This window comes from Vigna umbellata, chromosome 4, assembly GCF_029865625.1.
Source record: "Vigna umbellata cultivar VRB3 chromosome 4, Vumbellata_1.0, whole genome shotgun sequence".
NCBI lineage: Eukaryota > Viridiplantae > Streptophyta > Magnoliopsida > Fabales > Fabaceae > Vigna > Vigna umbellata.
Window position 1 is genome coordinate 27,835,542 of NC_142168.1, and position 14,546 is coordinate 27,850,087.

Sequence of the window (14,546 nt, forward strand, 5' to 3'; positions counted from 1 at the left end):
CAAAATTGATTTTATACGTTAATTAAAAATATAACAAAATGAGAGTATATAAATAAAAAATGATCACTGTAGAAAAATATTTAGAATTTAGAAAATATTTATAAATTTTCAGGTTTTCGCAGGATAAAATCTATAAAAGTTATCAAAACATAAAAATTTATTGTAAAGCATCACAGTAAACTTCCCAAAAGTATAAAAAATTAAATATAATCTATTATTTGAATGCACCATTACACAAATTGATTGTTGTCGTTGGTTAAGTTAGAGTGATAGTCGATTCTAAGAACCTAAAACTTTTCTCCAAGTGTTCGTTTCTTTAATAGCTTCGTACCAAGTTGCATTTAGGAGATATGAAAATGATTTTTCATTTTGAAACTATGCTTAATTGAAAATCCTAAAAGCAAGGAATATGTAAAAAAGCACAAAGAGCATTGTTTATGATAGTTTTCATTCGAACACACAGCATAATGATAAAACACTAGCTTTTATTCCAACTCTTATTCTGTCTTCCCTTACACAACAAACAAAACTGAAGGGCTTTGTTCATCTGAGAGAGAGAGTTCATCTTCCTTTTTCTTAGACATCATCTTTATCCCTGGACTTGCAAGGTTTGTGACAGAAATCATGAGTGTCAAGGCAATGACACTGGCCTGGCATTGATCGTGTACACATACAGGATTTGCAAGCCGAGTGGCATGAATTCAACCGAATATCTGCACATTGGCACTGAGGAGGTATTGATTTAGTGCAGAGGCATAAATCACAGCATGGTTCTGAAGACTCAGAAGGCTCATCGCTTGAGTCATGATGATGAACACTTCTCAGGTGTTTCAGATCCATGCCAGCAGCAGTAACCCCTACAAGGAAAAGTACCAACACACACCTTTAGCACCATCATCTTCTTGTTCAAACTTCTAAATTTTGTTTATGCAGTGAAGATACAAGAGTCCCAACGAGGCTTGTTTATATAAAATTTCCAGATGGAACACTGAATAGTTATATCGGTTTGTTGCTTTCTGCATTGCATCTGAAAGGTGGCACGCGTGCACGATATCATGTCTCAGTTTGCTTACACGATTGCTATATGCCGTGTCATATATGTAATATTTTAAAAGAAGATACGGTAACAATTTTTTTAATTTTTTTACAATAAATCATCTGTTATTATTTTATTATTCGTATATTTGAAATGAACAATAAAAAATATCACAAAAATGGTAGAATGGTGTCAAAAATCGATGTTATATATGTAAAATTTCATAAACCTTTTCTTGTTTTTCATGGTAAATATAGAAAGGGACACTACTAGCAATCGTGTAAGCAATCTGAGGCACGATATCGTGCATGCGCGCCACCTTTAACATTGCCATGCAGAAAACAACGAACACATCACTGTTCAATGCTCCATAATTCAGTCAGGGCTTGTTCCATCTGCAAATATTCTTATATAAATAACCCACTCGAGAGGCCTTTTCACAGCAAGAACAACACAATGGTGCTTAAGGCGTGCTTCATGCTACTTCTCCTTCTGGGGACTTGTACTGCTAGCTTGAAGCTGTCCGAGCAAGGCCAACTCATCAAAAGTGGTCATCATGATGAATCAACCGATGAGCCCTCTGAATCTTCAAAACCATGCTGTGATCAATGCTCATGCACAAGATCAATGCCTCCCAAATGCCGCTGTTCAGACATAAGGCTCAATTCGTGCCATTCAGCTTGCAAATCATGTGCCTGCACATATTCCATTCCTGCAAAGTGTTTTTGTACTGACATAAACGACTTCTGCTATGAACCTTGCAAGTCCAGTCATGATGATGACTGGGATAACTAACGAACAAGTCTTATGTAAGCTCTCTCTGAAATGGATGAAGCCCTTTCAGGCTTTGTTCCTTGTGTAAGGAGATTAATAAAAGCTCTTGTTTTCGTGCTACAAATCTATGTCTTCTTCGTTCTGATGCAACTTTCTGAGTTTATATTTCAGTTTTGGTTTGCGTTGTACCACGATTTTACGATTTATTATAAATAAAAAATGTAGAAGTTTAGACAATTTTCCTCGACCATTTGAAATTTTTATTTTTTATTTTTATATATATAACTTTCAATGAGCTCTTTGTGTAACATTATTTTAATATGAAAAAAATCCACAATGACCTCTTTTATTAAGTTTAGACAATTTTCCTCATTTTTTTTATATAACTTTCAATGAGCTCTTTGTGTAACATTTTTTTAATATGAAAAAATCGACAATAATATTGATTCCTTTTTTTTATTACTGATGGAGTACGAGGAAATTTTAATTGAGTTTTTTTTTTTTATAAATGGATAATTTAAAAAACAAAAGAGGATGCAAATGACGGAAATATTATAAAAATCAGATTCTCATCTACGTCAGAAAAGGCTAAATTAATTCAGTTAAATTCTTACAAAAATTACTGGGTCGAACCTTAAACAAAATTATATTACATTCTCCTTCATATAATATATATACACACATATTTGTGCCATCTTCATGATTTCAAAAGTTATTAAATAGCTTTTTGTGATTACAAATATGAGAATGTTGAGTGTTTTGTGTTTTAAATTAGCTTCAAAAGTGTGAACTATGTGTCAATTTACTTAATTAGTTCTTTATAAAAATAATTGATGGTTTAAATTGTATCTGCTATTAATTAGTTCTTTCTTAATAACATAATTGCAAATATGTTTTTGGGAGGATGTCGGGGCATTTTTTTGGTGGTTTTATTGAAAACGTTTTTGCTTTTAAAGCAAATTTTGAGACCTATTGCCTTAAGAAGAGCCTCCGTATGATATTTTTTTAGCGTTGCTCCCTCTTTCAACACGGCATGCTCTTTGCGCTTGCGCTTACTCAAAATTTTCTATTTCCAAAACTATTATTAGGTTAAAATTTTTTATTTTTACCATAAATTTTTAATTTATTTTTCAAAACTCTAATTTTACTTTATTTATATTCACTTAATGCAACAGTTGTACCCTACTTCTATATTAACTCAATCTTTTTCTAACTCAATCTTCTCAAACGAATTTTTAATTATCTTTTTTCTTCTACCTAATATCTAAATCAACTAATATTACGTATTCGATAATACCTAATAATTATTATTGAATTTTAGTTTTTAATTATCTTTTTTCTTCTACTTAGTATCTACATCAACTAATATTATGTATTCGATAATACCTAATAATTATTATTGAATTTTAGTTAATTAATCTTTTAAATTTAAATGATGAAAATAAAATTAATAATGAAAACCTATTAATCATTTAAGAATAATTTAAAATTTGTGTTCACATATTTCTATTTTTTTTATTTATTTTATTTAGACCTATAAAATTGAATTTATTTTGTAAGAGATTAAATTTTTAGAATTTATAATTTGATGCAATTAATTTAAATTTAATTTCTAAAAAAGGTTAAATTTATTTGCACTAATATTTCATATAATTTGATTTGAATTGTACTTAAGTTTTTTTAATCTAATCTAAGTTTATATTTTATTTTTTTTAAAATTAAAAATGTAAAATATATATGTGGATATCCAATGATATAAAAAATATACTACAATATATTTTTAGATACTCAACCATAACATGGTGACTAACGGATCTGTTAAATTAAGTATAACTAGATAGAAGAAGATTGAGTTGACATGAGGGTGAGGTGTAATTGCTGCGTTCAGAGAATATGAATGAGGTAAAATTAGAGTTTGAAAAATAAATTAAAAATTCGTTGTAAAAATAGAAAATTTTTAACCTTTAACCTAAAAATAGTTTTAAAAATAAAAAAATTTGAGAAGGTGAAGAGAGTATGTCGTGGCGGTGGAGGGAGCAACTCTCTTCTTCTATGATCATTCAATCCTTTAATAATCGTATTGTGTGTTGGTTTCGGGTGTTGCTCCCTCCACCACCACATCTTTCTCCCTCCACCTCCCCTTTACTATTTTGCCCCTCAGTAAAATTTTATTTTTAAGGTTATTATTTTTTAATTTTACCCATTCACAACCTATTTCACTAATAACCTATTCTAGTCACGTACATGAGTAAAATACTTTTCTTTCATTTTAACATTATATTTCTTTCTCTCTTTCTTTCATCGTTGTGAGATACTAAGGTTGGTGGTGGTGGAAAGAATTATCAATCAGTGTCGCTCTCGTGGTGCAGTGCATGGAGTGGTACAGTGCGTGTCATGCTTCCTCCAGGTGCGTATTCGAATAAACCTTGAAATAAAACCCTAAATTAAAAACGTAACCTTTAAACGGAGGTGACATCCTTCAACGGATGTCGACATCCGTTTAAGGAAAAATGGAACGGATGTCGACATCCGTTTAAGGAAAAACGGATATCAACATCCGTTTTACCTTAAACGGATGTTGACATCCGTTGAAGATGTCACCTCCGTTTAAAGGTTACGTTTTTTATTTTAGGGTTTGTTTTATTAGGGGACATCCGTTGAAGGATGTCACCTCCGTTGATGTTACTTCCTCACGTTGGTTGATGCTCTGGACGCTCCTTGATGTTCCTTCACACCACGGCGGCGACACTCCTTCACACCACGGCGGCGATGGAAGCTTTCAAACAAAAAAAAAACTAGAAAGAAAAAGGAATGGAAGTGATGGAGGTGGGGAGGTGAAACAGAAATGGAGAAAGGGAAAGAGAGTTCCGTGGATGAGTGCTGGGAAAGTAAAATTAGAGTTTCAAATTATTTAAAATAGGATAAAAGTAAAAATCCTTTTAACTTAAGGATATAATTGTATTTAAAATAATGTGGGGAAGTGAAGGAAGTATAGGGTGATGATGGAGGGAGCAACACTCGTTGGTTTGTCGTATATATAAACGGTATAAATGTTTGGGCCTCAATTAAAATCTTAACTTTTCTATTTCTCTATTTTTCAGAGATTCTGCAAGAATAATACTCTATTTTTCTGTTCTAATAAATAACAAATTTTCTAGGATAAATTTTTACCTTTGTTAAAAAGACATTTTCCTATTTTGTTTTACGATTTCTTCAAACTGCAAGTTGTATTACAGAGCTCCTTTATGCTCTGTTTTCTTTGTGGGAAACATAATTTTTCATTCTTTCAATAGATAAGTTTCACATAATTCTAATCTTATATTAAAAATAAGGATGATAAAAAAGTTCAGGACGGACTAACTTATCATGTCTAAAAAAGTTTTGGATTGAGAAAAAGTTTTTAATCTTAACCTAGTTTGTCAAATTCTATAGCTCGACAGACCAGCCTAGTATGTAAAATTCATATGCTCTGGTGTTGTAGACACCATTTGAAGGGATATGAGAAAAGGAAATCGTTGTGGTGTAAAGAGGAATATTGTAGAGACAAGAGGAAGAGATCTATGATACGTATAAACCCTTGTTTATTTTCAATAATTTAATTTTTTTTTGTCGATAATTTGTTTTAGGAAAAATCAGAGTCATGACACTAACTTTTTAATTATTTTAATATTTTCAATAAAAGTTGAAGAAATAAATTTAAACATTAAAAGAAATTCACGTGCTTACGTATGTAGGACCATATACCTGCTATGATTTTCATGCTTGATGACATACATGGCTTCTTGATATTTCATTCAATTTTGCTTTTTGAGACTGAAACAAAATGCATGTATGCAGAAGTTTTTGTCAATAAAAAGAAAGTCACGAAATGGTAGGAACGTGGTTTATGATGAGGCTATTTGATGTGAGGCATCATTATAAGTTACAATGATGGTAGATTTTGGTGCATTTTGCTTTGGAAAAATAAAATGAAAAGGAGCATCTAGGGTTGTGATTGTTTGCATGGCTTATCATGAAAGGAATGCACCAAATACGTGCTTTGCACGATAAGGACTTTCTTTTTTGGAAACTAGCTCTTTTCGGAAAATATTTTTCTCTCAAATCATACCTACTGTATGTGTTTTATTTTATTTTTAATAATTTTGCAAGGAATTTTATTTACTTAATACCTAAATGTGATATAGGTTAGAAAAGTTATACTCAATTTATATTTATCATACTAGTAATGGTCTTTGAGAAATAATTTAGACGGTCAAAATAATATTTTCAAATGTAATTTTAATGTTTAATATTATGTAAATTTATATTTATCACATGGTATTTCTTTTATCTAAAATGAATCAAAAGCCTCTATCAATACAGGAATCATATTTGAATATGTGAAGATATGTAATGTTGTTATGTGTTAGTAAACTTCAAGAGGGTAGTTTGAGAAAATGCAAAAAAAAGAAAGAATGCTTCTTAGTAATAATTATGAAGTTTATTAAATTGTACTTTAATAGCAATTGGGTGGCTGTGTTTAAGACTAGAAGTTCTATTTTGGTAGTAGTTAGCTAGCTATATTAATTGTATTTTGGTAGTAGTTGAATTTATTGTATGTGGTTGAAAGGTCAAGATTGAGAGTTTATAAATAGTATGTAATAGTCAAAGTTTAATAAAACAAATCATAATATGAGTGAGTTATTTAAGAAAGAATTATTATCAACAAATTGACATTAGAGCTAGAGAGCTTGAGTTCTTGATTATTTGAGAGTTAGAAAGCTTGAGTGAGATGGTCAATTGTGTAGGAGTATGATTGAAGGCTCTTCTTGACTCCTAGGAAAATTGGAAGGGGTTTAAACATGGTTTTGAAGAACCAGTCAACATCACAAATTGGTCAAATGCCCAATTGAAAGCATTAAAAGAAACATGTGTGAAGGACAAGGCAACTCTGTACATCTTGTACCAAGTCGCGGACGAGTCTGGCTTTGAGAAGATTGAAAGTGTAAAATTTTCAAAAGAAAAGTGTGACATTCTAGAGAAGGCTTAAGGAATCATAAGGTGAATTAGGTTCGACACCAAACTCTCAAGGAAGTGTTGGAGAGCATGATCGAGTTGAAACAGTAGCTAACCAACTTGGAAAGAAATGGAGAAACACTGTCCACTAGCCAAGTAATGGAGAAAATCTTAAGGTCATTAATCAATGACTTTGAAAATATAGTACACACTTTCAGGAGTCCAAAGACTTGTCAATGGTCTCAGTTGAAGAGCTTGTCATGTTACTTGAGGCGCATGAGCAACAAAAGAAGAAGAAGCGAGAGTCACTTGATTAACTACTCAAAATAAAGAGAGAAGCTCATAACACTTAAGGCCAAGAATGATATCAAGGAGGTATATAGGAAGCAATCCTAGTGGTAAAAGTCATGGACAACAAGAAGAGAAGAACCATCCAACCAACAAAATTGCATCAAAAGAGGATAAGGTCAATGGAGAGGAGGTTGGTCAAGCAACTCTAGCGTTGAATACTTCAAGTGTGGCAAGTATGGTCATTCCGCAAAGGAGTGAAAATCTATTAAGTGCTTCACTTGTGATAAGGTTGGACACTTTGAAAAAGACTACTGATCTGAAAATGAAAGAGAGGAGACAACCAATCTCGTCGAAGAAGTTGAAGAAGAAGCAGTGTTGTTGATGATAAGATGTAGCCTAGACAACTTGATGTGGTGCCTGGATAGCTTAGAAAGCTTGGCAGAAAGTTTGGAGATCTTGGGTAGCCTAAAAAGGGACATAGAGAACTTGATGGGAAGTTCAGATAATTTAGTTAAGTCGGTGGAGCAAGTGAAGTGCTTAGATAGCTCACAGGAGCAAGTAAACAACTCACGTAACTTAGTGGAGTAGGTGAGAAGCTCAAATAATTTGGTGAAACATGTAGATAGTTCGAATAAGTTGGTGGAGCAAGTGAAGAGCTTGGATAGCCGAATAAGCCATATGGAAAGCTTAATGGTGTATATATACAATTTAGATAGCTCAAACATGTGTGAAGACGAACTTGTTATTCAAAGGTTAGAATTTACAAAAAGTGATTTGCAACAAAGAACTAAAAAAGAGGTTAGAGGCAATGCAAAGTTATAGACAAAGAAAAAAAAAGATAAGCTTTGCTACAAGATTCATTAATTATATTTTGGTTGACAAATAACTATATTAATTATATTTTAATGATAGTTGTATTTATTAACTGGGGTTCAAAAATCAAGACTAAATACTTATAAATAATACATGAACTACTCAGTTTTATACAACAAATTTTAATATTAACGAGTTATTAAAGAAAAAAAAACTTGTGATCAACAATATGAAATTTGAATCAAGATCTTCCCATTTGGTTGAGTAAGTGGGAAGTTAACTTTTGAAGAAAGGGTTATCATCTTCTTTTTCTCTTGTTGGGAAGAACAATAAAAAGTTATAAAGAAAAAAACACATTCACGATTATATTGATCAGACACGTATGTTATAATATCAGGGAAACTTTTAGCCATGGAATCACATAATAAAAAAAAAAAATAACAAAGTGAAATTTTAATATATACAAATCCAGCATAATTGAAATTTTAATTTATAAATAACATTTAGTTTTTTTTTTTTCATTGGATGCAAATATGTATTTTAGAAATTAGTATGATCATTTAGGTCTAGTTCATATACATACAAACCATTCCTTTGGTGTACCGAATAACTTCAAATAATTAAAATACAAATGTATAATTTAATTCCATTAGAATATATTGTTTGCGTTGACAAAAAAAATATTTTTTGTTTTAGCTTGATATTTCAAGATTTATACAAAAATAGAGTTGATGCGGAAAGGAAGGGTTTAATAGAAATAATTCAGAAAAAAGTTATCTTAATTAATTTTTCTTGTCAGTAAAAAAAATAATTGCAGTTAAAACTATGATGACAATTATTTATGTATTTAAATCAATTTAAATTATTAGATTCATAATGTGTTTTCTAAAGGATGGTGGTCCTAGAAAAAAAAAGATAGAGACAATCACTCAAATTGATGCAATTGCTTAATAATACTTTAATTTTCCTTTTCTTTTTAATTGTTAAAACTTTAAAATTTCCTTTCGATATTACAATAATACTGTTAAAAAAATTTCTCTTTAAGAAAATTTATATAAACAAAAAAGAAAAGAAAAAAACAACTATTTCACTTATAGCAATTTTTTTATGTTATAATAAATTATATACGTAATTTGAATAAAATAAAATAAAAATACGAAATCAATTATTTAGAACACTATTTAAAATTGTATATTCCCTTTTGCTTTAAATAGAAACGACAAAACTGGTCCAATTGAGTGGTTTTTCTATATTATAAAAGCATGTCCATCACCTTTTTTATGTTCCATAATTTATATTAGAAAGGGACACATATTTAATCTTCTTCCACTTTGTATCCTTTTGACCATATTTCTTTATTAGTCTTTCCAATACTTTGGAAAAGTAAGATGTAAGATTAGATAAACTGAGACATCCTTAATATTATCAAATAACTCTAACACAATCTAATAAGTAGACTATGAAGTTGTTTGAATATAATGACAACATATAAAAAATACTTTATTAAAGAAAGGAAAAATTATATATGAAATTATTTCATATCTTAAAAGATTAATCTCATATAATAATTTCGGTTATGGAAATGTTTTATTCTAAAAACGAACACCCATTTCTGTTGACGTATTTGGTTTCGATTTTTAAAATTTTGTACCGTTATATATTGAATATTTAGATATATTTTTATTTGTTTATGATTTGATTCATGCTGTATTATTTGGATGATTTGATTATTTATTTTATTTCACTAGTTTAAATAGAGTTGAAAAACTAATATCAAATTATGGTTCAATAAAATCATTTTCTACGTTTAGATGCTATAAATAGATTTAAAGTTCTAAATGAATAAAAAAGTCATGTACTTAAAGAGAATGTTTCATTCAATCAGAAGTTTGAGGAATCACATTAGATTTAAAGTCTTTATATTATAAATATTAGGAACATATATAGAATTATCTTATGACACTTTCATAATATTGAATTATTTGTATAGAAGAAAAAAAGATGAAATCCAATCTCAACACATTTTTATCATAATATTTCTTAAATCTTAATTAGTCTTGTTTTTATGTTCATTTCAACCGCATCAAATATTGTTTATTGAGTCCAATCTAGTTTTGAATATTGGATAATTTTAAACAATTTCATATAAATACGATACTTGTTTTAATACTCTAAACTATACTTGCTGAAATTGATTATAAAAAGATAATTAATTAATAATGTTTTATTATGTTTTGTTTTTGAATTGATTGTTATTTAATATTTTCTTATAGTGAAATATATCTTATTTTAATTTGGTTGCTATTTAATTAATTGTTTCACAAAGAAGCTGCCCTAAAATAATTGTTAATGCAAGAAACTTCACAGTTAAGTGGTAACAAGTCCAAACATATTTTTTAAATATCAATGGGCAAAAAAAGGATATTGTCTAAGGAATAAAAACATATATTTAACCTAAAATCAATATAACTATTTTTTATAGTATAAGAAGTTTGACTTGTAAATTGTAATAAACTTCTTTAGTTTAATTATTTCTGTTCTGAACTCTCCATAGGGTGCAATGGAAAGTTCAAGAAGCAACCAAGTGAAAGTTCCGTTGAAGTTAATCAATATTATATTAGAAGTTTGGTATTCTCATAATATAAAATATGCAAAAGTTTTCAAAACTTTCTCACAGCTATAATGAAGGGCTTCTTTTAATGGCAGCAAAACCTAATTTAATTGAATGTATGCATCAAAGCATTTCTAATTGGAAAATGATACTTGAACAACCATTTTTGACAACATTTAGACACGCGCACACGTGTCAAAATCTGAGTGGTCCATTTTCATTTAATTTTTCCAATTGAACCACTCAGATTTTGACACGTGTGCGCGTGTCTAAATGTTGTCAAAAATGGTTGTTCAAGTGTCATTTTCCTTTCTAATTTTAGGCTATAGTATGGAGAAAAAGGCATATGCACTTATTTGACTTTTGAGATTAAGATCTATTCAGCACAAATTCTCATAGCTATATCAGCACTTTTTAAAGTTATGCTATGCATGAATAAACCATAATCAATATTCTAATTAATTAAATGCATATTTTAACACTTTAAAGTTAATATAAATATAGGTTGAAGGGTTACTTTAAATCCACACAGAAACCAAATATTCTAAGGCAAATACATTACTACAAAGAACCAATTAAGAAACGAAAATGGAAAAATCCTTCAAACTTGTGAATAATCAAAACCATTATAAAAAATAATAAGATAAAAAGAAAAAACTAGTTTATTCTTTGGCACTTCTCCTTTAATTAAACTATTATTCATATATACATACATAAAACAAATTCTTATAAAACCATAATGTTAATATCACATTGAATAATCTTACACTTAAGAATCAAGATAAAGCGTAATTTAAATATTTTTTCATCTTTTTATTTTTTGAAATATCTTTTAAAAATAAAATCATGATAAAATTTCATATTCTAAAATAAACAACAAAATCATGACAAAATTTCGTAAACAATACCTCACACACTGACTGATATTATCACTTGGCAAATTTAGAATCGAAATTAATATAAAAACTACAGTTTCCCACAATTCCATAGATGAGAAGGTATATGAGAACATAATTACTTTTTTGACAAATAAACCAATTTCAACAACGGAAATAAAGGGTCATAATTTCATATAATTAACCTTAAAATCACATTTTGCTGTTGTTTTATTCTTGTTTATTATTAAATTAAGTTAATGCATATATGAAAGAAATTGTGCAAAATCTCAGCCGTTCAAAAACGCCAAGTGTTCATAATCTTGACTTAAAAGATCTCTGTTTAGTTTTGAAAAGAGTGGTCGCTGTTGGTGGGTGGGTTGTTCGAATTGGATTCCTCTAGATTCCATTTTTCCAATGTCCCTACATTCCAAAAACAGAGAAATTTTAATTTACTCTCGTGTATTTTTCCAGAACTTTTTGAATAAATAGGAGAGGAATAAAAAAAAAAGACTGTAAAACAAAAAAGTTACGTAAGAAAAGCTATAATAAACAATAAAAATATGAAAACATTAATTAAAAATATCATAACTTATTTCAAAAGCGCCCACAATTAGATGAATAATCATTTAATATCTTTTTTTTCATAAACATACTTTATTTTTTATTTTATGAAATTATTTTGGATATAAAAAAATTTACATCGAATAAATTCGAAATAGATATGAGTTTATATATGTTAGATAAAATACCACTTTGGTAAAAAAAATCTTATGAAATAAGTAAAGTAGATTATCGATTCAAAAAGGCCGAATGTGAGAAAGATGCACAAAAAAGATTTTGAAATTTCTATGCTCAATTAATGCCATTTTTAAGAATTATGTTTTTCTCTTCCAATAAAACGTTGTTTTATTTTTTATAGATTATATTTTAATAGAGTTTTTCTTTTTGTTTTTGACCGTTTAACATACAGATATTCAAACATTAATTTAAAATAAAAGTAGAATTTCATTAAAATAATTTTTCTGAGGAAGCACTAGCACTAGCAGCAGTAGCCTCTGGTTGCCAACATATCTTTTTGCTTTTGATGTTGTTCCACTCACACGATTTTCCACTATATATATAGAACCCTTCTGGCTGGGAGAAAGAATCCAAAAGGATCACGGCATATATAGAAGCAGTAGCGAAGCACACACTCACAACACATAACCCTGTTAAGCATAGAAAAGAGAGAGAATAGCAGAGAAATTTTACAATGGAATGGAGATCGTATTATCTTGATATGATGCTTGTGCCATTAGCATATCTGGTAAACGTTGCTTATCATCTTTGGTTATGGCATAAAACTCGCACGCAACCCTTTTCCACCACTATTGGAATCAATGCTCATGCACGACGCTTCTGGGTGCCCACCATGTTGAAGGTAAACCTAATCATCTCCATCAAAACCTCAACAACAAAGTTAAACTTAGAGTTTTGTTTCATCTTTGTTACTATGAATGAAACCATAGATAGAATGATATGTATCAGTTTGTCTTATTATGTTTGTATTCATGGCAGGACATTGAAAAGAAGAACATCCTAGTGGCACAAAGTCTTAGAAACTTGATTATGGGATCAACCCTTATGGCCACCACAGCCATTCTTCTCTCAGCAGGTTTGGCAGCAGTGATAAGCAGCACCTACAGTGTGAAAAAGCCTCTTGATGATGTTGTGTATGGTGCTCACAGTGAATTCATGATAGCACTGAAATATGTGACACTCCTCACCATATTTTTGTTCTCGTTTTTTTGCCACACTCTATCAATAAGGTTCCTGAATCAGTTGAGCATCCTTATTTGCACACCACAAGATGCTATGTCCTTGGTGACCCCAGAGTATCTGACAGAGATTTTGGAAAAGGGAACTGTGTTGAACACTGTGGGGAACAGGATCTTCTACTCAGCAATTCCTCTTTTGCTTTGGATCTTTGGGCCAGTGCTTGTTCTTTTGTGCTCTGTTGCCATGTTGCCTGTGTTCTACAACCTTGACTTTGTTTGTGGGAAAGTAAAGATGGTGGTGAATGATAAAAGTGACTTAGCTTGATTTCCTGGTGTTCGCTTCAGCCAAGACCAAGAACATGGAATAGATAAGATTGTTGCGTATGTGTTGTTTCGAACTTGTAATGTAAAGGTAGTATAGAAGCTTTATCGAAATAATTCAAAATGGCTTTTGATAAGTGGCTTTGAATAAGATTACCATTAGCCTTTTATGTGTTTCCAAAGCTTTTTCTGTGTGGCACTAAAAGATCTTTTCATTTGGCCATAACAAAATGTATAATATTTTTACTATAAAGATCTTTTCATTGCTCAATGAAATAGATCCATGACATTATGTATTTAAAAAATTTACATTTACTGTCATAGCTCTAACTCTCTTATGATATTAAAACGAGGAGGTAACATTCTCAAAGCAGGGGATAGTGAGCTTGTAAATATAAAAAGGACAATTTATTACTTTGACACCAAACAAACTTTTACATCCACTTTACATTTATTATTTTACTTTTCATTCTTTCTTTCTCTTTACAGATATAATGATTAACACTTTTAATAAATGAAATTATGTTCGTATTTACATATTTGAAAGCGAGAGAAAATAAGGATCTGCAGGATTGAATGACTTTTTATCTCTTCTCAATTGTGCGATTTGAGGATATTATGTAAGAAAATATATTTTTATCCTAAATTTTGTTTGTTCATGAACATGTTGCTCTTTCGGTCTGGTAGAGAATCCTTAAATTAAAACACGCTTTCTTCATGCCTTTGGGGTGAGTTATTTGTCTTGGGTTGAATTTTGTGTGTTTGTGTGATTGATGAGTAACCAGAAGAGAACAATTGAGGTGATAGATGGAGGTTATGGTTGAAGATGAAGAAGTAAACAAAAGGTAACTGATTCCCACTAGACTAGAATGGATTCCATGAAGTGCAAAAGCAAAAGGGAGCTAATCCCCATAGCCTTGAAACCGATTCCAATGAGAGAAAGAGGAGATTATTTTTTGGTTTACTTTTTATTAAGAATAATAATAAGAAAAAGAATAAATAATAATAATAATAAAAACAAGAATAATAATAATGATAATAAACAATAAATAATAAAAATAATAAAAATA

At 29.9% G+C, this 14,546-nt stretch overlaps 3 protein-coding genes across 3 annotated transcripts; 2 read left to right on the forward strand and 1 right to left on the reverse strand.

The window, feature by feature from the left end:
* Window positions 1-410: 410 nt before the first annotated feature.
* LOC148199747 (Bowman-Birk type proteinase inhibitors I-A, I-B, and I-A') lies at window positions 411-894 on the reverse strand. The gene has a single exon (XM_088111701.1). It carries the CDS (start codon window positions 838-840, stop codon window positions 577-579), a length of 264 nt encoding a protein of 87 aa, XP_087967827.1. The 5' UTR covers window positions 841-894; the 3' UTR covers window positions 411-576.
* A 567-nt stretch (window positions 895-1,461) lies between these two features.
* Window positions 1,462-1,934, forward strand: LOC148199748 (Bowman-Birk type proteinase inhibitor). The gene has a single exon (XM_088113774.1). It carries the CDS (start codon window positions 1,493-1,495, stop codon window positions 1,829-1,831), a length of 339 nt encoding a protein of 112 aa, XP_087969900.1. The 5' UTR covers window positions 1,462-1,492; the 3' UTR covers window positions 1,832-1,934.
* Window positions 1,935-12,548: 10,614 nt separating this feature from the next.
* LOC124842607 (uncharacterized) lies at window positions 12,549-13,652 on the forward strand. The gene is made up of 2 exons (XM_047319121.2): window positions 12,549-12,818; window positions 12,956-13,652. The coding sequence occupies exons 1-2, from the start codon at window positions 12,651-12,653 to the stop codon at window positions 13,478-13,480; spliced, it is 693 nt and encodes a 230-aa protein (XP_047175077.1). The 5' UTR covers window positions 12,549-12,650; the 3' UTR covers window positions 13,481-13,652.
* The last annotated feature ends 894 nt before the right edge of the window (window positions 13,653-14,546 follow it).